Source organism: Aegilops tauschii, chromosome 4 (genome assembly GCF_002575655.3).
Source record: "Aegilops tauschii subsp. strangulata cultivar AL8/78 chromosome 4, Aet v6.0, whole genome shotgun sequence".
Taxonomy (NCBI): domain Eukaryota; kingdom Viridiplantae; phylum Streptophyta; class Magnoliopsida; order Poales; family Poaceae; genus Aegilops; species Aegilops tauschii.
Window position 1 is genome coordinate 7,535,644 of NC_053038.3, and position 27,004 is coordinate 7,562,647.

General features: G+C 42.2%; 1 protein-coding gene and 3 non-coding genes across 4 annotated transcripts; all 4 read right to left on the bottom strand.

Moving 5' to 3' along the window:
• Positions 1-18,667: 18,667 nt before the first annotated feature.
• TRNAT-AGU (transfer RNA threonine (anticodon AGU)) lies at positions 18,668-18,741 on the bottom strand. Its single transcript has one exon. It is a non-coding gene; the product is annotated as a tRNA-Thr (tRNA).
• Positions 18,742-19,288: 547 nt separating this feature from the next.
• Positions 19,289-19,362, bottom strand: TRNAT-AGU (transfer RNA threonine (anticodon AGU)). The gene has a single exon. It is a non-coding gene; the product is annotated as a tRNA-Thr (tRNA).
• A 1,939-nt stretch (positions 19,363-21,301) lies between these two features.
• TRNAT-AGU (transfer RNA threonine (anticodon AGU)) lies at positions 21,302-21,375 on the bottom strand. The gene has a single exon. It is a non-coding gene; the product is annotated as a tRNA-Thr (tRNA).
• Positions 21,376-21,770: 395 nt separating this feature from the next.
• LOC109761051 (plastidial pyruvate kinase 1, chloroplastic) lies at positions 21,771-25,210 on the bottom strand. The gene is made up of 7 exons (XM_020319846.4): positions 24,726-25,210; positions 24,077-24,164; positions 23,788-23,978; positions 23,458-23,576; positions 22,713-22,956; positions 22,377-22,611; positions 21,771-22,290 (listed from the first exon to the last, which is right to left on the bottom strand). Exons 1-7 carry the CDS (start codon positions 25,128-25,130, stop codon positions 21,953-21,955), a joined length of 1,620 nt encoding a protein of 539 aa, XP_020175435.1. The 5' UTR covers positions 25,131-25,210; the 3' UTR covers positions 21,771-21,952.
• Positions 25,211-27,004: the final 1,794 nt, after the last annotated feature.

The window sequence follows — 27,004 nt, forward strand, 5'->3', positions numbered from 1 at the left end:
CTACATTATTATCATTGCTAGGTTGAGTATCATCATGAACATTATCATTATCATTATCACTAGGTTCATGTTCATTACCAGATTGTGTTTCAGCATCAGAGATAGAAATATCATTTGGATTCTCAGGTGTTTCAGCAATAGGTTCACTAGAAGCATGCAAAGTCCTATCATTTTTCTTTTTCTTCTTTTTAGAAGGACTAGGTGCATCAATATTATTTCTCTGAGAATCTTGCTCAATTCTCTTAGGGTGGCCTTCAGGATACAAAGGTTCCTGAGTCATTTTACCAGTTTTAGTAGCCACTCTAACAGCATAATCATTTTTCTTACTGTTCAATTCATTGAGCAAATCATTTTGAGCTTTACGTACTTGTTCTACTTGGGTGGTAACCATAGAAGCATGTTTAGTAATGAGTTTAAGTTCACCTTTAACTCTAGACATATAATCACCCAAGTGTTCAAGCGTATCGAAATTGTATTTCAATTGTCTACCAAAATAAGCATTGAAGTTTTCTTGTTTGACAATAAAATTATCAAACACTTCTAAGCATTGTCTAGCAGACTTATAGTGAGGAATATCACCTTCATCAAATCTATAGAGAGAATTTACCTTTACTACCTGTGTCGGGTTATCAAGAACATGAGTTTCTCCAATAGGTGATGGATTAAGATCATATGTTTCTTCAACAGGCGGTAAATTAAGACCATGTATTTCTTCAATAGGAGGTAAATTCTTAACATCTTCAGCTTTAATACCTTTTTCTTTCATAGATTTCTTTGCCTCTTGCATATCTTCAGGACTGAGAAATAGAACACCTCTTTTCTTCGGAGTTGGTTTAGGAATAGGCTCAGGAGTTGGCTCAGGAGCTGGCTCCGAAAGTGTCCAATTATTTTCATTTGTCAACATATTATTCAATAGAATTTCAGCTTCATCCGGTGTTCTTTCCCTGAAAACAGAACCAGCACAACTATCCAGGTAATCTCTGGAAGCATCGGTTAGTCCATTATAAAAGATATCAAGTATTTCATTTTTCTTAAGAGGATGATCAGGCAAAGCATTAAGTAATTGGAGAAGCCTCCCCCAAGCTTGTGGGAGACTCTCTTCCTCAAGTTGCACAAAATTATATATTTCCCTTAAAGCAGCTTGTTTCTTATGAGCAGGGAAATATTTAGCAGAGAAATAATAAATCATATCCTGGGGACTACGCACACAACCAGGATCAAGAGAATTAAACCATATCTTAACATCACCCTTTAATGAGAACGGAAATATTTTAAGGATATAAAAGTAGCGAGTTCTCTCATCATTAGTGAACAGGGTGGCTATATCATTTAATTTAGTAAGATGTGCCACAACAGTTTCAGATTCATAGCCATGAAAAGGATCAGATTCAACCAAAGTAATTATATCAGGATGAACAGAGAATTCATAATCCTTATCAGTAACACAGATAGGTGAAGTAGCAAAAGCAAGGTCAGGTTTCATTCTAGCATTAAGAGATTGCTGCTTCCATTTAGCTAATAACCTCTTGAGCTCGTACCTATCCTTGCAAGCTAAAATAGCTAAAGCAGCTTCTTTTTCCAGAACATAACCCTCAGGAATAACAGGCGATTCATGTTTATTAGGGGGAGAGTCTTCATCATCACTTTCATCAATGTTATCAGTTTCAATAATTCCATTCTCTCTAACCCTAGCAAGTTGTTCATCAAGAAATTCACCAAGTGGCACACTAGTATCAAGCATAGTAGTAGTTTCATCATAAGTATCATGCATAGCAGAAGTGGCATCATCAATAACATGCGACATATCAGAATTAATAGCAGAAGCAGGTTTAGGTGTCGCAAGCTTACTCAAAACAGAAGGTGAATCAAGTGCAGAGCTAGATGGCAGTTCCTTACCTCCCCTCATAGTTGAGGGATAAATTGTTGTTTTCGCGTCCTTCAAGTTCTTCATAGTGACCAGCAGATATAAATCCCAATTGACTCAAAGAATAGAGCTATGCTCCCCGGCAACGGCGCCAGAAAATAGTCTTCATAACCCACAAGTATAGGGGATTGCAACAGTTTTCGAGGGTAGAGTATTCAACCCAAATTTATTGATTCGACACAAGGGGAGCCAAAGAATATTCTCAAGTATTAGCAGTTGAGTTGTCAATTCAACCACACCTGGATAACTTAGTATCTACAGCAAAGTATTTAGTAGCAAAGTAATATGGAAGTAACGGTAATGATAGCAAAAGTAATATTTTTGGGTTTTGTAGTGATTGTAACAGTAGCAACGGAAAAGTAAATAAGCGAAGAACAATATGTGAAAAGCTCGTAGGCATTGGATCGGTGATGGAGAATTATGCCGGATGCGGTTCATCATGTAACAGTCATAACATAGGGTGACACAGAACTAGCTCCAATTCATCAATGTAATGTAGGCATGTATTCCGAATATAGTCATACGTGCTTATGGAAAAGAACTTGCATGACACCTTTTGTCCTACCCTCCCGTGGCAGTGGGGTCCTAATGGAAACTATGGGATATTAAGGCCTCCTTTTAATAGAGTACCGGAACAAAGCATTAACACATAGTGAATACATGAACTCCTCAAACTACGGTCATCACCGGGAGTGGTCCCGATTATTGTCACTTCGGGGTTGCCGGATCATAACATATAGTAGGTGACTATAGACTTGCAAGATAGGATGGAATTACTCACGCACGGCGGTGAGCATCATGAAATTGGTGATGGAGGATGGTTGATGATGACGACGGTGACGGATTCCCCTCTCCAGAGCCCCGAACGGACTCCAGATCAGCCCTCTCGAGAGGTTTTAGGGCTTGGCGGCGGCTCTGTATCGTGAAACGCGATGAATCCTTCTCTCTGATTTTTTTCTCCCCGAAAGTGAATATATGGAGTTGGAGTTGAGGTCGGTGGAGCATCAGGGGGCCCATGAGGTAGGGGGGCGCGCCCCCCACCCTCGTGGACAGGGTGTGGGCCCCCTGACGTGGATTTTTCTTCCAGTATTTTTAATATTTTCCAAAAATATGTTCCGTGGAGTTTCAGGTCATTCCGAGAACTTTTGTTTCTGCACATAAATAACACCATGGAAAGTCTGCTGAAAATAGCGTCAGTCCGGGTTAGTTCCATTCAAATCATGCAAGTTAGAGTACAAAACAAGGGCAAAAGTGTTTGGAAAAGTAGATACGAGGAGACGTATCAGGTTGTCAATCCCTTCACGGCCACTTGCAAAAGTGAGATCTGATAAAGATAATAAGACAAATATTTTTGGTATTTTTATGATATATATAAGAAAGTAAAGATTTCAAAATAAAAGACGGAAGGAATAGTAAATTGATAGGAAAATAATATGATGGAAAATAGACCCGGGGGCCATAGGTTTCACTAGTGGCTTCTCTCAAAATAGCATAATTTACGGTGGGTGAACGGATTACTGTCGAGCAATTGATAGAAAAACGCATAGTTATGAGAATATCTAGGCATGATTATGTATATAGGCATCACGTCCGCGACAAGTAGACTGAAACGATTCTGCATCTACTACTATTACTCCACACATCAACCGCTATCCAGCATGCATCTAGAGTATTAAGTTCATAAGAACAGAGTAACGCATTAGGCAAGATGACATGATGTAGAGGGATAAACTCAAGCAATATGATATAAACCCCATCTTTTTATCCTCGATGGCAACAATACAATACGTGCCTTGCTTCCCCTGCTGTCACTGGGAAAGGACACCGCAAGATTGAACCCAAAGCTAAGCACTTCTCCCATTGCAAGAAAGATCAATCTAGTAGGCCAAACCAAACTGATAATTCGAAGAGACTTGCAAAGATAATTAAATCATGCATAAAAGAATTCAGAGAAGATTCAAATATTGTTCATAGATAATCTTGATCATAAACCCACAATTCATCGGATCTCGACAAACACACCGCAAAAGAATTACATCGAATAGATCTCCAAGAGAATCGAGGAGAACTTTGTATTGAGATCCAAAGAGAGAGAAGATGCCATCTAGCTAATAACTATGGACCCGAAGGTCTGTGGTAAACTACTCACACATCATCGGAGAGGCTATGGTGTTGATGTAGAAGCCCTCCGTGATCGATTCCCCCTCCGGCGGAGTGCCGGAAAAGGCTCCAAGATGGGATCTGATAACCCACAAGTATAAGGGATCGCAACAGTTTTCAAGGGTAGAGTATTCAACCCAAATTTATTGATTCGACACAAGGGGAGCCAAAGAATATTCTCAAGTATTAGCAGTTGAGTTGTCAATTCAACCACACCTGGATAACTTAATATCTGCAGCAAAGTATTTAGTAGCAAAATAGTATGGAAGTAACGGTAACGGTGGCAAAAGTAACAGTAGTAGTTTTGTAGTAACTGTAACAGTGGGAACGGCAAAATAACTAAGGGGCCCACGATGAGCTAGAACTCGTGCTTGAGCTGGTTGGTGATTTTTTTGGGAGGAAGAAGGAGTGTGTGGTGGCTGGAATAAGTGGAGGGGGCCACCAGGGGCCCACGAGGCAGGGGGCGCGCCCTGGACCCTCGTGGCCAAGTGCTTGCTCCCCCTGATGTGTTCTTAGTGCCAGATATTCTCAAATATTCTAGAAAAAAACATATTTCATTTTCGGGGCATTTGGAGAACTTTTATTTTCGGGGTATTTTTTTATTGCACGGATAATTCAGAAAACTGACAGAAAATACTATTTTTGCTCTATTTAATCTAAATTACAGAAAGTAAAAGGAGGGTACAGAAGGTTGTGCCTTCTAACTTCATCCATCTCATGCTTATCAAAAGGAATCCACTAACAAGGTTGATCAGGTCTTGTTAACAAACTCATTTCGAATAACATGGAACCGGAGAAATTTCGAATAACACTATGTTACCTCAACGGGGATATGAACATCCCCAACAATAAGAATATCATATTTCTTCTTGACAGTAGGAAGAGGAAATTCAAAACCTCCAATAACAATTGATAGAATTTTTCCAATAGAGTTTATACTGTGGACTTGAGGTTGTTTCCTCGAAAAGTGTACCGTATGCTCATTACCATTAACATGAAAAGTGACATTGCCTTTGTTGCAATCAATAACAGCCCCTGCAGTATTCAAAAAGGGTCTTACAAAAATAATAGACATACTATCGTCCTCGGGAATATCAAGAATAAAAAAGTCCGTTAAAATAGTAACGTTTGCAACCACAACAGGCACATCCTCACAAATACCAACAGGTATAGTGGTTGATTTATCAGCCATTTGCAAAGATATTTTAGTAGGTGTCAACTTATTCAAATCAAGTCTACGATATAAAGAGAGAGGCATAACACTAACACCGGCTCCAAGATCACATAAAGCAGTTCTAACATAGTTTCTTTTAATGGAGCATGGTATAGTAGGTACTCCTGGATCTCCTAGTTTCTTAGGTATTCCACCCATAAAGTATAATTAGCAAGCATGGTGGAAATTTCAGCTTCCGGTATCTTTCTCTTATTTGTAACAATATCCTTCATATACTTAGCATAAGGATTCATTTTAAGCATATCAGTAAAACGCATACGCAAGAAGATAGGTCTAATGATTTCAGCAAAGCGCTCAAAATCCTCCTCATCCTTTTTCTTGGGTGGTTTGGGAGGAAAAGGCATGGGTTTCTGAACCCATGGTTCTCTTTCTTTACCGTGCTTCCTAGCAACAAAGTCTCTCTTATCATAACGTTGATTTTTTGATTGTGGGTTATCAAGATCAACAGAGGTTCAATCTCTACATCATTGTCATTGCTAGGTTGAGCATCAGCATGAACATCATCATTAATATTATCACTAGATTCATGTTCATCACCAGATTGTGTTTCAGCATCAGAAATAGAAATATCATTGGGATTCTCAGGTGTGTCAGCAACAGGTTCACTAGAAGCATGCAAAGTCCTATCATTTTTCTTTTTCTTCTTCTCAGAAGGACTAGGTGCATCAACATTAGTTCTCTGAGAATCTTGCTCAATTCTCTTAGGGTGGCCCTCAGGATACAAGGGTTCCTGAGTCACTTTACCTCCTCTAGTTGCAACTCTAACAACAAAGTCATTTTTCTTATAATTTAATTCATTGAGCAAGTCATTTTGAGCTTTGAGCACTTGTTCTACTTGAGTGGTAACCATAGAAGCATGTTTACTGATAAGTTTAAGTTCACCTTTAACACTAGCCATATAATCACTCAAGAGTTCAAGCATATAAGCATTGCGATTCAATTGTCTACCAAAATAAGCATTGAAGTTTTCTTGTTTAACAATAAAATTATCAAACTCATCTAAGCATTGGCTAGCAGACTTATAACGAGGAATATCACCTTCATCAAATCTATAGAGGGAATTTACCTTTACTACTTGTGTCGGGTTATCAAGACCATGTATTTCTTCAATAGGAGGTAAATTCTCAACATCTTCAGCTTTAATACCCTTCTCTTTCATAGATTTCTTTGCCTCTTGCATATCTTCAAGACTGAGAAATAGAATACCCCTTTTCTTCGGAGTTGGCTTAGGAGTTGGTTCAGGAAGTGTCCAATTATTTTCATTAGTCAACATATTATTCAATAGCAATTCAGCTTGATCAACTGTTCTTTCCCTGAAAACACAACCAGCACAACTATCCAGGTGGTCTCTGGAAGCATCAGTTAGTCCATTATAATCATATCAAGTATTTCATTTTTCTTTAAAGGATGATCAGGCAAAGCATTAAGTAATTGGAGAAGCCTCCCCCAAGCTTGTGGGAGACTCTCTTCTTCAATATGCACAAAATTATATATTTCCCTTAAGGCAGCTTGTTTCTTATGAGTGGGGAAATATTTAGCAAAGAAGTAATAAATCATATCCTGGGGACTACGCACACAACCAGGATCAAGAGAATTAAACAATATCTTAGCATCACCCTTTAATGAGAACGGAAATAATTTAAGGATATAGTAGTAGCGAGTTTTCTCATCATTAGTGAACAGGGTGGCTATATCATTTAATTTAGTAAGATGTGCCACAACAGTTTCAGATTCATAGCCATAGAAAGGATCAGATTCAACCAAAGTAATTATCTCAATATCAACAGAGAAATCATAATCCTTATCAGTAACAAAGATAGGTGAAGTAGCAAAAGCAGGGTCATATTTCATTCTAGCATTCAGAGATTTTTCTTTCAGCTTAGCTAATAACTTCTTAAGATCACTCCTATCATTGCAAGCAAGAAAGTCTCTAGCAGTTTCTTCATCCATAACATAACCCTCAGGCACAACAGGCAATTCATATCTAGGGGGAGAATCTTCATCATCACTTTCATCAATATTATCAGTTTCAATAATTTCATTCTCTTTAGCCCTAGCAAGTTGTTCATCAAGAAATTCACCTAATGGCATAGTAGTATCAATCATAGAAGTAGTTTCATCATAAGTATCATGCATAACAGAAGTGGCATCATCACATGCGACATATCAGAATTAATAGCAGAAGCAGGTTTAGGTGTCACAAGCTTACTCAAAATAGAAGGTGAATCAAGTGCAGAGCTAGATGGCAGTTCCTTACCTCCCCTTGTAGTTGAGGGAAAAATCTTAGTTCTTTCGTCTTTCAAGTTCCTCATAGTGACCAGCAGATATAAATCCCAAGTGACTCAAAGAATAGAGCTATGCTCCCCGGCAATGGCGCCAAAAAAGTCTTGATAACCCACAAGTATAGGGGATCGCAACAGTTTTTGAGGGTAGATATTCAACCCAAATTTATTGATTCGACACAAGGGGAGCCAAAGAATATTCTCAAGTATTAGCAGTTGAGTTGTCAATTCAACCACACCTGGATAACTTAATATCTGCAGCAAAGTGTTTAGTAGCAAAATAGTATGGAAGTAATGGTAACGGTGGCAAAAGTAACAGTAGTAGTTTTGTAGTAATTTTAACAGTGGCAACGGCAAAATAACTAGGCAAAGAACAATATGTGAAAAGCTCGTAGGCATTGGATCGGTGACGGAAAATTATGTCAGATGCGATTCCTCATGTAATAGTTATAACATAGGGTGACACATAACTAACTCTAGTTCATCAATGTAATGTAGGCATGTATTCTAAATATAGTCATACGTGCTTATGGAAAAGAACTTGCATGACATCTTTTGTCCTACCCTCCCGTGGCAGCGGGGTCCTATTGGAAACTAAGGGATATTAAGGCGTCCTTTTAATAGAGTACCGGACCAAAGCATTAACACTTAGTGAATACATGAACTCCTCAAACTACGGTCATCACCGGTAATGGTCCCGATTATTGTTACTTCGGGGTTAACGGATCATAACACATAATAGGTGACTATAGATTTGCAAGATAGGATCAAGAACTCACATATATTCATGAAAACATAATAGGTTCAGATCTGAAATCATGGCACTCGGGCCCTAGTGACAAGCATTAAGCATAGCAAAGTCATAGCAACATCAATCGCAGAACATAGTGGATACTAGGGATCAAACCCTAACAAAACTAACTCGATTACATGGTAAATCTCATCCAACCCATCACCGTCCCGCAAGCCTCCGATGGAATTACTCATGCACGGCGGTGAGCATCATGAAATTGGTGATGGAGGAAGGTTGATGATGACGATGGCGACGGATTCCCCTCTCCGGAGCCCCGAACGGACTCCAGATCAGCCCTCCCGAGAGAGATTAGGGCTTGGCGGCAGCTCCGTATCGTAAAATGCGATGAATCCTTCTCTCTGATTTTTTTCTCACCGAACATGAATATATAGAGTTGGAGTTGAGGTTGGTGGAGCACCAGGGGGCCCACGAGGCAGGGTGGCGCGCCCCCACCCTTGTGGACAGGGTGTGGGCCCCCTGGCCTTGATTCTTTCGCCAGTATTTTTTATTAATTCCAAAAATATTCTCCGTGAAGTTTTAGGTCATTCCGAGAACTTCTGTTTCTGCACAAAAATAACACCATGGCAATTCTGCTGAAAACAGCGTCAGTCCGGGTTAGTTCCATTCAAATCATGCAAATTAGAGTCACAAACAAGGGCTAAAGTGTTCGGAAAAGTAGATACGATGGAGACGTATCAGGATCTCACGGGTACAGAAGGTTGCGGCGGTGGAAATAGGGTTTCGTGGTGCTCTCGGATGTTTTCAGGGTATATGGGTATATATAGGAGGAAGAAGTAGGTCGGTGGAGCCACGAGGGGCCCATGAGGGTGGGGCGCGCCTACCCCCCTGGGCGCGCCCTCCTGCCTCGTGGCCTCCTCGTTTCTTTCTTGACGTCCACTCCAAGTCTCCTGGATTGCGTTTGTTCCAAAAATAACTCTCCCGAAGGTTTAATTCTGTTTGGACTCCGTTTGATATTCCTTTTCTGCGAAACACTGAAATAGGCAAAAAAACAGCAATTTGCACTGGGCCTTCGGTTAATAGGTTAGTCCCAAAAATAATATAAAAGTGCATAATAAAGCCCATTAAACATCCAAAACAGATAATATAATAGCATGGAACAATCAAAAATTATAGATACGTTGGAGACGTATCATCGATATACCCCCTCCCTGATAACTTCGACATGAGGGGAGGGGGTCGATATACCCCCTCCCCGATAACTTCGACATGAGGGGGGCGGTCGAGGGTCGGGAACTAGGGTAGAGGGTCGAGGGTCATCAAGGGGTTGAGGGTCGCCGAGGGTTCGAGGGTCGAGGTTCGTAGAGGGGTCGAGGGTCACCGAGGGGTCGAGGGTCGCCGAGGGTTTGAGGGTCAAGGGTCGTCGAGGGTTCAAGGGTCGAGGATCGCCGAGGGGTCGAGGGTCGAGGATCGCCGAGGGGTCGAGAGGTTGCCTTCTGTCAAAGTATTGAAGAAATCCATGGCTTCATCGTTAGCCGGAAGTAACCGGGGCATGATGGTACGAAGTTCTCCAAAGTTATTTTGGAACGGAGTCCCGGATAGGATAATTCGCCTTTTGGTACGAATTTCAGCAAAGGCCTTCCAAATAACGATATTCGGAAGGCTCTTGCTGAACTTTGTACCAAAAAGCGAATTATCCTATCTGGGACTACGTTCCAAAATAACTTTGGAGAGCTTCGTACCATCATGCGCCTGTTACTTTCGCCAAATGATGAAGCCATGGTTTTCTTGAATCCTTTGACACTAGACAAACATGACATATAGAAGGGTAGATGAGATCAGGAAAAATAGGGACCATTTTCTGCACATCCAGAATGGCGCCATTTTGTTAAATCCCTTGTCGGTCCGGACGTCGGACATGACATGAGGGGGGACGTCGGACAGACATGAGGGGGTCGAGGGTCGGGAACTACGGTAGATGGTCGTGGATTGCCGAGCGGTCGAGGGTCGTGAACTAGGGTAGAGGGTCGAGGGTCGCCGAGGGGTCGAGGGTCGTCGAGGGGTCGAGGGTCCAGATTTATCAAGAATGCCCCCATTATGGATGTGCACAAGTTGAACCAATTTTTTTCTGATCTCATCTATATGTCACGTTGTCTGCCAAAGTATTAAAGAAATCCATGGCTTCATCATTTGCCAGAAGTAACAGGGGTATGATGCTACGAAGCTCTTCAAAGTTGTTTTGGAATGGAGCTCCTGATAGAATAATTCACTTTTTGGTACGAATTTTAGCAAAGGCCTTCCAAATAGCGATATTCGGAAGGCTCTTGCTGAACTTTGTACCAAAAAGCGAATTATTCTATCGAGAACTCCGTTCCAAAACAACTTTGAAGTGCTTCATACCATTATGCGCATGTCATTTCCGGCTAATGATGAAGTCATGGTTTTCTTGAATTCTTTGACACTAGACAACATGACATATAGAAGGGTAGATGAGATCAAGAAAAATATGGACCATTTTCTGCACATCCAGAATGGCACCATTTTTTTAAATCCCTTGTCGGTCCGGACGTCGGACATTCATGAGAGAGGCGGTCCGGCCCAAACCCTAGAAAAAAAACGTTGTCGGTCTCCTACCCCCTCCCGCCCCTACCCGGCAACTCTCAAGAGATTTATAAGAGATTTATCAAGAATGCCCCCATTATGGATGTGCATAATTAAGTTGATCCATATTTTCCTGATCTCATCTACCATTCTATATTTGCACGTTCTCTTCTATCTCAGTATTGAAGAAATCCATGGTTTCATAATTGGCCGGAAGTAACAGGCGCATGATGGTATGAAGCACTTCAAAGTTGTTTTGGAACGGAGTCCTGATAGGATAATTCGCCTTTTGGTAAGAATTTCAGCAAAGGCCATCCAAATAGCGATATTCGAGAGGCTCTTGCTGAACTTGGTACCAAGAAGCGAATTATCCTATCAGGACTCCGTTCCAAAATAATTTTGAAGAGCTTCATACCATCATGCGCCTGTTACTTCCGGCTAATGATGATGCCATAGTTTTCTTGAATCCTTTTACACTAGACAACGTGACATATAGAAGGGTAGATGAGATCAGAAAAAATAGGGACCATTTTCTGCACATCCAGAATGTCATCATTTTGTTAAATCCCTTGTCGGTCCGGACATCGGACATTCATGAGACAGGCGGTCCGGCCCAAACCTTAGAAGCGTTGTCGAGGCCACCCCAAACCCTACAAGCGTTGTCGAGGCCACCCCAAACCCTAGAAGCGTTGTCGAGGCCACCCCAAACCATAGAAGCGTCAAGCTAGCTAGGTCTATGTTTGCCACTAATATATCCATTTGTCATGTTTGTATATTAATTGCCATGTTGTAATATTTGCAGAAACTATGGAGCGCCGAGACATCGAAGCAGAACAGTTGTTGGGGGACATCATCCTCGGCGGAGGTGATATCATGTCGTATCTCAACGACACCGATGGTCTGGAAGGAGAGGGTGAAGCAGGCTCTGGTGATCGAACAATGGAGGTGGAAGGACATGATTATGATGGCTCCAGTGACGGAATGCCTGTGGAAGAAGGAGACCGTGATGACGGCTCCGGTGAACGAACGGAGGAAGGAGCTGTTGCAAAGTCCGGTGAGGTATATATATTAATTAAGCCTGTGCTGACTACCTAATTGATGCATTAATTGTTTGGTGTGTACACATATTAACTCTCTTCTTTCTTCTTTTCTAGCCCTCCGGATCGAGCCAAACTTCGGTAACGAGACGAGGCCCGAAGAAAAGGTTGTGCCAGGATGAAAGGTTCGCGATCACAGCAATCAAGGGCGATGGCCAACCGATTGAACCCAGCCGGACCAAGGAAGTATTTTCTGCTCAGTGCGGGGTTCTTGTTAGGGACATGATCCCGATCAGCATCCACCAATGGAATCAGCCTAAGAGCGAAGACCCTCAAGTGTCTTTTGTCAACGGTAGACAGAAAGATGATCTTTGGACCGCGCTGAAGGCAAATTTCACCCTACCGCCAGAGGAGGATCCGGATAAGCCAGTTATAGAGCCATTGGTCAAGGCTCATGCTCTTAAGAAGATGGCAGATATATTTAGGAGGTGGAAGAATGAGTTGAAAGCAATGTTTGTCAACAAAGGGAAGACTCCAGAATTCACTAGCTGATTTGACAAGATAAGAGATCACTGGCCCGTATTTGTGGCCCACAAGACATCGGAGAAGAGTAAGAAGATGTCAGCGACAAACAAGATAAATGCTGCAAAGAAGGAGCATCACCATCGCACGGGGTCAGGTGGCTACCTCAAAGCCCGGCCATTGTGAGACAAGGCTGAGAAGGACCTGCTTGATAAAGGGGTCGAACCAGAGACATTGAACTGGCCAGACCGTTCAAGGACTTGCTTCTTCGGGGTTGGGGGAACCTTGGACCCTAAAACAAGTTAGAACGACGAGCTCACAGAGGCCCTCGGCAATCCTGAGCACCCAGGACAAACACGAGGCACGGCAGGCTCCGTTGCGTGGAAGGTTGGGTTTCCCCACGCAGGCGGTTACAAAACCCGGGAGAGGAAGAGGAAACAGGAGCTGAGCGATCTGCAGAAGCTGAATGCAATGGTACAAGCGCTAGAGGAACAAGCAGTTCACAGCCAGCGACCTGCCGGAGCTACCCCAGAAGCTACCCCACCATCTCAGCGGAGAAGCAGTGTGGCTTCCACCGAGCTCCTTCAGCAGCCTGACTTCACGACTCCTAGCTACCCCGTGGATGCTATCACGGAGGCTCGAGATTTCCACCTTATGACGCAATGGCAGCACCTCAAAGTCAAGGCGGTTGTCGGCTCTGTTGCACCTCCTGAACCCGGCGCAATTTTTCACTGCCTTCCGATTCCACAAGGCTATGCTGTTGTGATGGTCGATGAAATAACGAAGGGATTTGAGGAGCTCGAGCTTGACCACCCTACTGGTGAAGGGGAGACTCAGCTGGGTCTTGCTCTCAAGACTCCATGTCTATAGTGGAAGGAGCTCATCAACGTTCCGAACTAGACGCCTCCGCCTCCTCCTCCGGCCAGTCAGGGCACTCCGCCTCCTCCTCCGGCGAGTGATCAGGGCACTCTGCCTCCTCCGGCTGCTCCGGTGCGTGGCTGCACTCTGCCTCCTTCTCCGCCTGCGCCGGTGCGTCTGAGCAGCCCGCCTCCTCCTCCGCCTCATCAGCAATAGCGGAAGACAGCCGCCGCCACTCCGGCTGCTCCGGCGCGTCGTAGCACTCCGCCTCCTTCTTCTCCGCCTGGTAAGCAACGAAAGAAGACAGCCGCAGCCGCTCCGGCTGCTCCGGCGTCTAGAAGTACATCCAGAGGCCGGAGGCAATACAGATTCGGTCCATCTCTCAAGCCTCTGGAGAAGTTACCATATGAGATGACCGAGGAGGAAAACGCGGAGATCTGTCAAGCCTATGTGAAGGACTTTTTTGCAAAGAAACATCCACCTCCGGAGGAGAAGATAGATCCCGTGAAAGTTCAGCGCACTATCGATGCCCTGAAGCGGCCACCACCGCCTCCGCCACAAACCAACTATGAGCGCATTATTGAAAGGTCATATCAGGAAGCGGAGCGGTCGGGAAGTACTTGAAGTGATCGAAGGTTAGCAGAACGAAGAAGTGGGAAAGAAATTCCCCAGCTCGGCGAACAAGCGAACCAATCGTGCCCCCCGCTCAAGGTGTCTAGCGATATCGTCGCTGATCATTCGGGGATGGTGCCCAGTACCAATCTTGGAGATTACCTGCCCAAAGATGCACATTTTGATACAATGGAGGTGGACGAACACAAATGAGCCTTTTTCTATTAGTGAACTAAGATACGTCTAGATAAATTCATTTCTCCGACAAGTATTTCCGGACGGAGGGAATATATACTAGTGCACACTTCCATGATCCATATGTACAGTACAGGGCTGGAGCGATACGCATCCTGTTGTTTGTCTCTGTATGCACACGAGGCAGCGCGACCGAGTAAAGTTTTGCAAAACTATTAGCACGCGTCACACTGAGTCCGCAGGCTTCGAGAAGTCGCACAAGATTGTCGATTGTTGAGGCACTTCTGCTTCGGTACAAACACCCTAAACACAAGGACGGCTCAGATTAGCCAATACCTCTTCATAAGTAAGGGCATGATAGTCATATTTTATAAAATCGTACGTGCTGCAGGATTCGAACCTAGGTCCTCCAGGAATTAGCACAGCCGCACTAACCAACTGGGCAACCGGACGTCAGATGTTATGTATATTTTTAACACTTAAAATAGAATACTGGAAAAGCCCAACATTTTCTGTTTGCTATTTTCCTTTTCTTTTTTATTTCTTAAATGCGTGAAGTTTTTGTAATTCGTGATTTTTTTTCGAAAATGACGACAAAATTTCAAATTCTTGAATTTTTCTTCCAGATCAGTGAATTTTTTTTCCAAAATTGATCAGTTTTCTTCACAAATTCGTGAACTATTTCGCAAATTGGTGATTTGTTTTTGAAAATTGTTGAACTTCTTTATAAAATTGACAAACTTTGTTTCTAAATCAATGATTTTTTTTCTTGTGAATTTTTTCCCAAATCAATGAACTTTTCTTCAAAATCGATAAACTTATTTTTAACTTTTTTATGAACTTTTTTGAAAATAAAAAAAGAAACAAAAAACAAAAGAAAAACAAAATAATATAAAAACCCATGTAAAAACCGAAGAAAAAACCAGCCCGGTTGAAAGGGAAAACCAGAGTCTTTCTTTTTAGCGTTATATTTGACGCACTACAAAAGATTGAAAAAGAAAAACTTAGACCATGATCAACAGAGGTGAGTAGGCGAGATGGCTCCATCTAAGAGCACGTCGTTTCCCGACATGCTTGAAATGGCCCCAATTTTTTTCATGCCTTGTATGACTAATTCAAGGCACCATGCCAAGTTGTTTTGGTTTTCGACAAGTTTTGCATTTTTCAGAGTTTTCTCGGTCAAAAACGCCCGATAAATGGGCGGACGTGTCACAACTTGCATACGGTGTCAGAAATCGTTCAAACCTGGCATGGATGACTACCATGGTCATGCCCACCTGGTTGAAAAGGTTGGGGTCATTTTAAGAATGTCCAAAAGTAGACCATGTTTAATGGAGGATGTTCGGGTTGGCTAGAAGACTCTACCTGAGGGTACGTTGTTTCTCAACATCCTTCAAATGGCCTAATTTTTCCCGCCTCCTTCTATGATCAAATCAAGGCACCATGTCAAGCTGTTTAAGTTTTTGATAATTCTTGCACTTTTTAGAGTTTTCTCGGTGAAAACTGGCTGATAAATGGCCAGACGTGACATAACATGCATATGGTGTGGGAAATTCATTCAAACCTGACATGGATGTCTACCATGGGCATGCCCACCTACTGGAAAAGGTTGGGGTCATTTCATGCATGTCCAAAAATATATCATGTTCAACAGAGTGTGTTCGGGTAAGCGAGAAGGGTCCATTTGAGGGCATGTTTTTGCGGCATCCATTAACTCACCCCAAATATTTCCATGATCTTATATGACCAATTAAACGCACCATGCCAAGTTGTTTGAGTTTTCGACAAATCCGATCTTTTCTGGAGTTCTCTCGGTTAAAAAACGCAGATAAATGACAGGACGTGTCACAACTTGCATATTTTGTCGGAAATCGTTCAAACCTGGCATGGATCCTTATCACGGGCATGCCCCCCTGCATGCAAACGTTGGGGTCATTTAAAAAAATCAAAACTAGACCATGTTCGATGGAGGGTGCACCCGGATGGGCATGCCCATGGTAGGCAACCATGCTAGGTTTAACAATTTCCGACACCATATGCAAGTTGCGACATGTTCGACCATTTTATCGGTCTTCTTTTACTAAGAAAACTCCAGAAAATGCAGAATTTGTCGAAAACCAAATCAATTTGGCATGGTGCCTGGAATTGCTCATAAAAGGCCATGAAAAAAATTAGGTCCATTTCTTCTTCTTTTTTGCTGGGGAAATTGGGGCCATTTCAAAGATATTGAAAAATAACGTGCTCTCAGACGAACCGTTCTGACCTTACCGAATAATCTTCATTGAACATGGTGTTTTTTGGACATCCTTGAAATGACCCCAACTAATAAATACAAAGGGATAAAATAGAAAACAGTAAGTGTTTTTTTTAAAGCGTTTAATAAAAAAATATAGAAAAAATAATTTAAAATCATTAGTTTAAAAAGTTAGTTAAAACATGCATTTTGGTATTGAAAAAAGAGAAAAGTGAATTAACAAAATAAGAAATGAAATGAAAAAATAGAAAATAAAATAAAACGCTTAGGCCTTGGCCTAACTAGGCGACGACATTGCTCCCGTCGGGCGCGTGTGGGCCCGGTCCAAGAGCTCACGGATTTGTAAAAGTTCATCAATTTTTTACACAATATTCATGGATTTGAAAATTTTCAAAAAAGCTCACTAAGGAAATTTGCAAAAAGGTTTTCTTGGTTTTGGGAACCTCGGCTTCCCAGCCATTTTTTTTCGGTTTTGGGACGTTCTCGGAGGTCGTGAACCGTGATTTTTCGTTTTCTTTTTTATCTTCTCTCTTGTTCATTTTTCTTTGTCTTCCCTGACTTTTCGTTTATTCTGTTTATTGTTTCTATTTCTCATAAATTTAATTTTTTCTGAATTCAAATTTTTTTCATATTTTTCTGGAATTCCAAATTGTTACCGATTTTCAAAAAATGTTAATGTTTAAAATTTTGTTCTTTTATAAAAAAACTTTTCGTGTTTTGACATTCTGAGCAAGTTTGAAAGGCATGAGCATTTTTTCTGAAATTTATGTACAATTTTTAAAAAACAAATATTAGTATTTTAGAACAAAACAGGAAAACTAGAAACCCTAACGAAAACCGTGCAAAAAAAAACATTAACCAAAGAGTGAAGGTGCTGTGTTTTTTTCTTGGCGTTATGTCTCTCGAACAAGAAGAAGAAAACAAGGTTGGTAGGCAAATCAGATATGCTAGCCCAGATGGTTTGTGCGGCCACACATAGTCCGTGACTGCTGTAGTTCGAGTCCAGCCGAGGACATCCATTTTTTGATGATTAAAACCAAAAAAACTTAAATGGGCTGAGCCCATGTGGGAGGTCTGTTCGCTGGGTATCATACGAACCTACAGCGTATACGTACAAAAGTGAGTACAATTTGTGAAAAGCCCATACTGATGATTAAAACCAAAAAACTTAAATGGGCTGAGCCCAACTTAAATGGGCTGAGCCCATGTGGGAGCCCATACTACCCTTTATACGTTTTATGAGGGGGTGTACCGAAGCATTGCTCGTGTTGAGGACGATGTCCATTTGCTTTGAGTGAAAGCCTGATGGATTCACCGTGATGGACATCACTGCAGAGCGTGGTCTTGCCAGCAGCTTTAGCTCTTCTTCTTTTTTTTTCCTTCTTCTAGCAGCTTTAGCTTGAATTGACACATAATGGTCGACTACAACTGAAGGCCGCACACATCTTCTGTGAGCAAAAGAATAGTTCATTCGCATTGTGCATCTCCGATCGAGGCCAACGGTGTCCATCCATCTTGATCCTAGATTAACTCCGGTGTTGATTATTGGCTTCGTCGTTTGATCTGCCATAGGCTGAAGATGGACTCACCGTGGAATGGACACTGCAGAGGCTGGTCATGCTAACACTCTTAGCTTCAAATAACATACCCCCTCCGTCTGGAAATACTTGTTCTAGAAATGGTTGAAAATGGATGTATCTATAACTAAAATAAGTCTAGATACAACCATTTCTAAGACCAGTATTTCCGGACGGAGGGAGTACGTAAGATGGTCGAGCATTGCCTTTATATTTTGGTAGAAAGGTAGTGAAATCTTATTGATCGTCAATCTGATGTGCAAATGCTCAAACCGAAATGATAATGTTGCCGGACCCAATTAGCAATTACTTTTGTACTCTGATAAGAAAAGACAATTACTTTTGTACTAGCAAAACGTGTGATCAATCTAGCCAAACCCCAAATCGCCCCTTGCCTCCGATTGGCTCTGCTCCTGGATGAAGTTACCATAGACATCTCGGCATCAACATAAATGTCATAATATCCTACAATAAAAGTACTACTAGTAATAACCTGATTCAATGGAACACACGGAGCATTAAATAATTTTGTGGGCCGGGGGAAATAGTAATGGGAAAGCAATGCTCATAGAAAACGCAAAGTCACTTTCATTTGCTTTAATTGGGAGTTCAATTGGAAAAATTAGTTGTGCTCGTGGAAACCAGCAAAACAATTAACATTGCTTTCATTGAGAGTTGAACTCAAGACCTCCCGCTTACTAAACGGGTGCTCTAACCAACTGAGCTATGAAAGCATCTTAAAAATAACTTGTATTAGCAAAATGTGTGATCAATTTAGGCAGATCCTACCATACCCTCCACCCCAAACCCTGCTCCGAAGTCACCATAGACGTGTTGCTATCGAGATAAATGTCATCTCCTATGGAAATAATAAGTCAGTTTAATGAAGGTCCCTCTTATATGGGAGATAAGTTGAATACATAGCTGCCATCTCTTTGGGGCAGCGAGGTTACAGTTCCTTGTCTTGTGTGTGTGGCAACTCGTCAGATTAACTCAAAGGTCAACTGCAATGCCTACCGCTCCAGGCACTAGTTCTTAGGGGCACATCCACGAAGACTTCCCGACCGTCATCGACAAATTTAGGCCAGCTCCCGTACGGGACCAGCGATAGCGGCGCGTCGACGGTTTGTTCGGGTGGTGGTACTGTTCATCCCGTGGTCCAAAGACCTAATGTAATTTTATGCACATAGAAACCGACAAAATCACTCTGATTTTCTTTTGTTGGAGTCCATTTGGGAAAAAATAAGTTATGCTCATGGTAATGAGCAAAACAATTAAGTTTGCTTTCATTGAGAGTTGAACTCAAGACCTCCCGCTTACTAAACGGGTGCTCTAACCAACTGAGCTATGAAAGCTTCTTGTAAACAATTTGTATTAGCAAAATTTGTGATCAATCTAGCCAGATCATAACCACCACCCCCACCCCCTCCCTGCACCGCACTTGAAAAAGTCACCATAGACGTGTCGCTATCAACATAAATGTCCTTCTTACACTGGAGGGCAGTGAGGTTAGAGTTTCTTGCCATGTGTGCAGGACAATGAGATCTAGTGTCAGGTGCTTCAGATCGATTCAATGGTTCAACGACAATGACTTCTGTTCCATCACAGTTCTTAGGGGCACGTGCACGAAGAGTTTCTGACTGTCATCGACAAAGTCCGGCCTACTCTAGTATGGGAACAGTGACAGTGGCGCGCCAGTGGCTTGTTCCAGCTGCAGTAGTGATTGCTCAGTGATCCAGAAACCTCAATGTAGTTTTTATTATGTTTTTAGCGTTTATCAGAGAACGTCCATATTTGTTATGCGAAAACCAATAAAATTGGCATGCTGTTGTGTAAGATATGCCATGTTCTAAAGTGAAAATTACCATGTACTGCAAAAAATGTTAGAAAAATTTGTCATGCTTTTTTTAAGGAAAAAAATGCCATGCTATAGTGAGTAATTTCCGTGCGTTCGATCAGGATCCGACGTATCTAAGGGCACATATTCATTTCCGATGTATATTTGGGTTTAAAAAATACATATTCATTTCTTGAAAAAGTCACAATATTCGGAGCGGAACTAGTAATGGGCATTGTGCTTGTCTATGGGTTATGAGTGCAAGAGAAATCACTCGAGTTATGCCATATGGAAGGAAACAAGCCATTACTCGTGGAAACACACGAAGTATGTAGGGTGGGGGGGGGGCTGAAATTTTCATGCTGGTGGAAAATAATCTTCTTTCGTACTTGGAAATACAAGAAACTTTGGGTCTGGAATTTTTATGCTTGTGGAAAATACAAAATCACTTCGATTTGCTTTCATCGAGAGTTTAACCGGGAGAAAATTGTTATATTCATCGAAAAGGAGCAAAAAAATACTTGTGAAAAATTAAAATCACATCAATTGTGCTTGTCTATGGGTTATGAGTGCAAGAGAAATCACTCGAGTTATGCCATATGGAAGGAAACAAGCCATTACTCGTGGAAACACACGAAGTATGTAGGGTGGGGGGGGGCTGAAATTTTCATGCTGGTGGAAAATAATCTTCTTTCGTACTTGGAAATACAAGAAACTTTGGGTCTGGAATTTTTATGCTTGTGGAAAATACAAAATCACTTCGATTTGCTTTCATCGAGAGTTTAACCGGGGAGAAAATTGTTATATTCATCGAAAAGGAGCAAAAAAATACTTGTGAAAAATTAAAATCACATCAATTTGCTTTCATTGAGAGCTTAACTTGGGAGAAAATTTGTTATGCTCATCGAAAAGGAGCAAAAAACACTTTGGAAATCACTCGAGTTATGCCATATGGAAGGAAACAAGCCATTACTCGTGGAAACACACGAAGTATGTAGGGTGGGGGGGGGCTGAATTTTTTATGCTGGTGGAAAATAATCTTCTTTCGTACTTGGAAATACAAGAAACTTTGGGTCTGGAATTTTTATGCTTGTGGAAAATACAAAATCACTTCGATTTGCTTTCATCGAGAGTTTAACCGGGGAGAAAATTGTTATATTCATCGAAAAGGAGCAAAAAAATACTTGTGAAAAATTAAAATCGCATCAATTTGCTTTCATTGAGAGCTTAACTTGGGAGAAAATTTGTTGGGTCTGGAATTTTTATGCTTGTGGAAAATACAAAATCACTTCGATTTGCTTTCATCGAGAGTTTAACCGGGGAGAAAATTGTTATATTCATCGAAAAGGAGCAAAAAAATACTTGTGAAAAATTAAAATCACATCAATTTGCTTTCATTGAGAGCTTAACTTGGGAGAAAATTTGTTATGCTCATCGAAAAGGAGCAAAAAACACTTTGCTTTCATTGAGAGTTGAACTCAAGACCTCCCGCTTACTAAACGGGTGCTCTAACCAACTGAGCTATGAAAGCTTCGTGTCATTAAATTGAGTTTACACTTTTTGTTTCCTTTTTCGCCCTTTGGTGCCCAAATACATCTGCACCGACAAAGTAGTCCTTCGTTACGTAGTGGTCGATGATGGGAAAGTTTGAATGCGCGCTTAACATCTTATATTTTGAAACGAGCAACAAAAACGAAGTGCAGATCCTAGCTTAGTCGTTCAAATTGTTTATGTAGGAGCTACGAGTCGCAGACAGGTCTTAGAATATAAAAAACAAGGCTCTTAATTCATAATTATTAGTATCTGCTCACAGTAATTTAGTACTGAAATTCATCTGACAGTACGCAGATCAAACAATACTTCTACCTTCAAAAAGAAAAAGATAAAGCATCCACAAGGGATCAGCAATTGCCAAAAGCACGAGTGTAAAGCAGTAACAGTTTTCATGGAGATCAACATGATCATATATCTCACACTGGACAGCGAAAACACGTAATGCATGCACAAATACACAAACTGTTCTTCATTCCAGCACATTTGCCGTAACCTTTGTATAGTAACAGCTATCCGAGTTTCGGAGCAGCTATCCGAGTTCAATCATGCCTAGCCTAGTCCACCAATCGGACCTGAATGGATTGGTACACTGATGATGTGGCAGCACAAGGCTGGTTCAGATCCGAGTCGGCAACGACCAAGACGGAGTCCCCAGGTTTCACCGAGCCCTTGGACTTCAGGAGCTTGATCGTTTGCTTGAAGTTGTCATCCATGCTATTTGACAGCGGGAGCTGGAGCGGGATCACACCCCAATAAAGGTTCATGCTCTTTCTCGTGTTGGCGTCATCGGTGAACGCGAAGATGGGAGGGTTGGGTCGGTTGCGTGACAGGAGCGACGCCATGTGGCCATGCTTTGTGTAAACGAAGATGGCGTCCACGGCAAGGTTGTTTGCTGCATGGAGTATAACACAGCAGGTGAATTTTTGCTGGAATGAAAGAGATTGGATATTATGGAGTTTGCACAGGAAAACAGAATACCCATTTCCACAGCGCTGGTGCAAATCTGCTCCGAAATCCGGTCAGGCAGAGCTATTGCAAGCTGATATTGCGGAAGATGTCTTTGCATGTTCTCCTCACGGCTCCATGATTCCATCCGCTCACTAGCAGCACGTAGGACGGATAGAGCTTTCTCAGGAAATGCACCTATAGCAGACTCAGCTGACAGCATTATAGCGTCTGCGTATTGCCTCACTGCTTCAGAAACATCTGCCACCTTAATACAGGCAACGATAGTTCGTAAGCGAATGCGAGAATAAAAGGCTAAAGTAATTAGATCTTGACAAGTAAAATTTCATAAAAATTAGTTCAGGTTACCTCTGCACGAGTTGGTGTTGGATATTCAACCATAGATTCCAGAAGCTGAGAAGCAACTATCACAGGCTTGTTCAGGTTTCTACACAATTCAACAATCGCCTCTTGGATGGCTGGGATTTGCTCTAGAGGAACCTGAACTCCAAGATCACCACGCGCAACCATGACTCCATCTGATGCCTCTACGATGCCTTTCAGGTTCTTCAGAGATTCCAGACTCTCGATCTTTGCAAATATCTTAATGTGTCTGTTATACAAGTAGATTGCATTACAATAGCAGAGACCCAACAAAATGAACAGTAATACAACTCGTAAGTCCTAAAGAATATGTATGCCATCTTTTAATGGATAGAACTGTCTCAGTTGCTAAGTTTTGACGTATAGTCAGTATCACACGCAGAAGTCTTAAAGTGCCATTTTAGTTGGATAAATAATAGACTTCATATGCTCTATTGTCAAACAATGGCATCAATTTCTATTGCTACGCCATTTCACATTTTCCAAGTTAGATATAGCAAATAGCATGCTCTAAACTACAAAAGGATCCTGCACTTATTGGAAGCTGTACAACAGCAGTCAGAGGCTCAGAAGTCAGAACCCCGCTGCTGGTAATTTCTATGATCGAAGTTCTAATTTGGTCAATCCTAGACATTCTAAGCAACTTTTTACACTACAGAAACCTCTGTGGAACAAATATGTGTATCACCAACTTATGTTTAGGTCCTTCAAGAATTGCAGTTCTGCTCACTCTAATGATCTTCTGGAGAGGTACGTTTTCAGGGACTTAATGTCATTAGCATCCTTTACAAATGAAAGAGCAATACAATCAACTCCTTCAGTTATGCCAAATTCAATGTCAGCCCAATCCTACAATACAATATAGGCAGTTAGCAAGCAAGAAGATACTAGTTTCAGTAAGTAATATAAGAATATTAGCCAAAAAAATTGTCATGCTAGATATCAAACTGATAATGACCAAAATATGGTTTGTTCTTAATGAGTGAGAAAATTAAAATGGAACTATCAAAAATGAAATACAAGAGCTACAAGAATAATAAGTGTTGCATTATAAGTTAACCTTTGTCGATAATGTAGGAAGCCCAAAGTTCCTTTCAACTAATTTTCCGTCCCTCCAGAATGACAACTTGGCTCGAGGAAGAAGCAAACCAGGATCTGTGCACTTACAGCGCAGATCACTCCCGATCTTCTCTGTAACTTGAAATGTCGCCATTCCACCATCTATGACAAGCTCATCACCAACTAGAATGCCTGTAAAGTGCAGTAATTACATTGTGAATAAGGCAATAAGCTGTTTTTAAAAGTCATATTATGGACAACCAACAAACAACTCATGTTCATCTTCAGACCTTCAGAAAACTTATCAAAGTTCACGTGCATTGTAATTGGGTGAGCTTTATCTGTTTTTTTACTGGTAAATAACCATTCAGAGCAATCCTGCAATGTACCATCAAAGGAAGAAAAGATATCAGGATTTCCATCTTCGATGAAAGACAAGGCATGGAGGACTAAAACATATAATTATACAGATCACGGGTGATGTCAAACTCTCAGACTGGCCTGTCATCTAGTACAATTCACTTGTTTTCGTCAGGAGCTCAAAAGCAAACACTCCCACTTATAGTAAAACACCCAGTCAATCTAAATCAGCATGAAAACAGTGTGCTGTTCAATGTATGAGTAGCACACTGATTGATACTCCGGTCTAATCAAATCGAGAATCTAGTGATGTTGTCGCAGAATATTGTCAGTGGCTTAGTGATGTTGTCTAGCAAAGTGAGTCCCAATTCCCCAGACAACACTAGAGATTAATATGACTTCCTCCTAGATCGAGTAGAATTTTTTACTTCTGGTCACTGCATGATCCCTGATCAGACTACTCCACAGCAGCGCAAAAGTCAAACACAGCACAAACCACGACCCGAGCACACCCATGTGTAGCGCCTGAATCTGACCGACGCAGTCGCAGAAAACAGAATACATGCCCGGCAGACACACCTCGGCCTTGACGGATGCGGCGCCGCCGTGGTCGGCGACGAGGAGCTGGGAGCCCTCGGTGTCGACCATGAGGGAGACGCAGAAGCCCTCCTCGTCGTTGAGCCTCCGCACCTCGCGCATGGCGGCGCGGTGCCAGTCGCGGCCGCCGTGGCAGAGGTTGACCCGCGCCACGCCCATCCCGCCGCGCGCCAGCGCCGGCAGCGCGTCCATGCACGCCGGGCCCACCGTGCACACGAGCTTCGTCTTCCGCATGCCCATGAACCCCTTCTCCCTGAGCTCCGCCTCCGACACCACGTCCATGACCCCCTCCGCCGCCGCCCGGGCCGGACGGGCCCCGCTGCGGCGGGAGGCGGGGGGCGGGAAGAGGTAGGATGGGAACGAGCTGGTGGCGGCGGAGGTGGCCATCGGGCCTAGGGTTTCCGAGGCGGTGGCGGCGGCGGCGGCGGCGGCGGCGGAGGGTGGGGGCAGCGATGGTGGTGGGCGGACGATGCGAGGGAGGGAGACTGCTTCCTGCGACGAGTATAGTGGTGGTGGTGCACAATGACAGGTGGGTCCCACTCCCACCTGGCAAGTGGAAGGCGGATTGGGCGAGCTGTCCCTGAAATGTGGGCCCGGCCGGCCAAACTAATGTTTGAGTTTTTTTCCCGCCTCTGATTGGTACTACCTGCTTTCCCCAAATTATTCTTTTCCACATGTCTTTTTTTTATCATTTATTTTTGCTAGTGATTGGTGTGTGATATAAAAGTTCAGACATTAAGAGTTGGGCGCTCTATGATTTTGTAGCTGATAGTATGCTGTTTGAAGGTTATACACCATTTTTTGTACAATCATTTTTAGATGATATTACATGGCCACACAAAAATGTACTCTACTTCGTATCTAGGCAAATCTAAGGCAAGCATTTTGGGACGGAGGTAATACTATATGAAGTTGATGACAGTTTGGGTTTTATTTATGTGTGTGTGTGTGTACCATTGGCACTTGAAATTAATTCAATAGCTATACACCGTAGTGTGGATGGTAAATAAAATAAGTGTAAAAGTTTATATATAGTTTTCCAAGAATAAATATCTCTTTTTCTCTTTTGGCATGGTGTGCATTTTTATATGTATTTTTGCTCACATTTCTTTCGTTCACACAACAGACAAAAAGAAGACGCATGGTGTTAACCAAATGCTACCAACACAAGCAACGAAGCATGTGAATCTCGACAATTTGCGAGCAGGGCCTTTCGAATCTCTCTCATGCCGCGCTGTTCGGCGGCTGCCAGAGGAGTGGGGACCCGTACCTTTCATTTTTTTTAGGTCGAGTATATTCTTGTTTCCCTTACGTTTTCGTTTCTCTGGCGGCATCGACGAGGTGACAACGGTGATGGTGTTGGTTGTTTTGCGGCATATCCCAGTTTCTCCAAGCCTTTGGAATGATTGTGAAGGTCCCAAGTATGTGTCGTGTGGAGTGATGCCACGGCGACGAGTGGCTATTGCGGTCTTCAAAGCCTAATATATGACAAGGGCATTTGCATGTGTCCATTCCTCTTACCATTGATTCAATGCATTTTGGTGTATTTTCAAGCTCTTACAGCCTAGTATGATTTCCCATGTAATTTAAGCTTTGACGGCGTCTTGTGTCTTGTTGTCTTCCCATTGTACTAGCGAGTGTATTTTCTAAAAATCGGACTGGTGACCGAACCGACAACCTTGGGGTTTTTACCGATAAGACCGCCAGTTCATTGGTTCGCTGCCTGGTTTTTATGGCTAAAAAAATAGATGCCCTTGGGTGTCTTTTCCGTGAAAAACACAACACTGTAAATATCAGGAAAAAATCCTAGAAAATAACTCATCAAAAGTAACCATAAAAATCTATGAAGATCACTACTGGATCATGTGAACACCTGGACAAAATGCACTGAGTTCAAAGTCCAAATCATTAACTATTTCTGGAGTCAAGGTAAAAACAGTTATATTTTGCAATAGCGAGAAATAGAAAAAGGAAAGAAATTCTTTCTACAAAAATATAGAAGCATCAAACAATGCAAATAGTCATTTCTTTATTACCCATATTAGAAACTTTGCTGATGCACAGATCCAAAGCGTTAAAATCCTCTGAAAGTGAGGCAAACAGATGACAGACAGACCACCAGTAAAACAAAATATGCCAAGCACAACGATATCAACCTGAACAAATTCGGCATGTTTGAAAATCGCTGTGTTGTGTGTTTCGCAAACGAGAAATACAAGTAGCACACCTACCAGTTTTGATGTCAAGTCCAAATTACTATG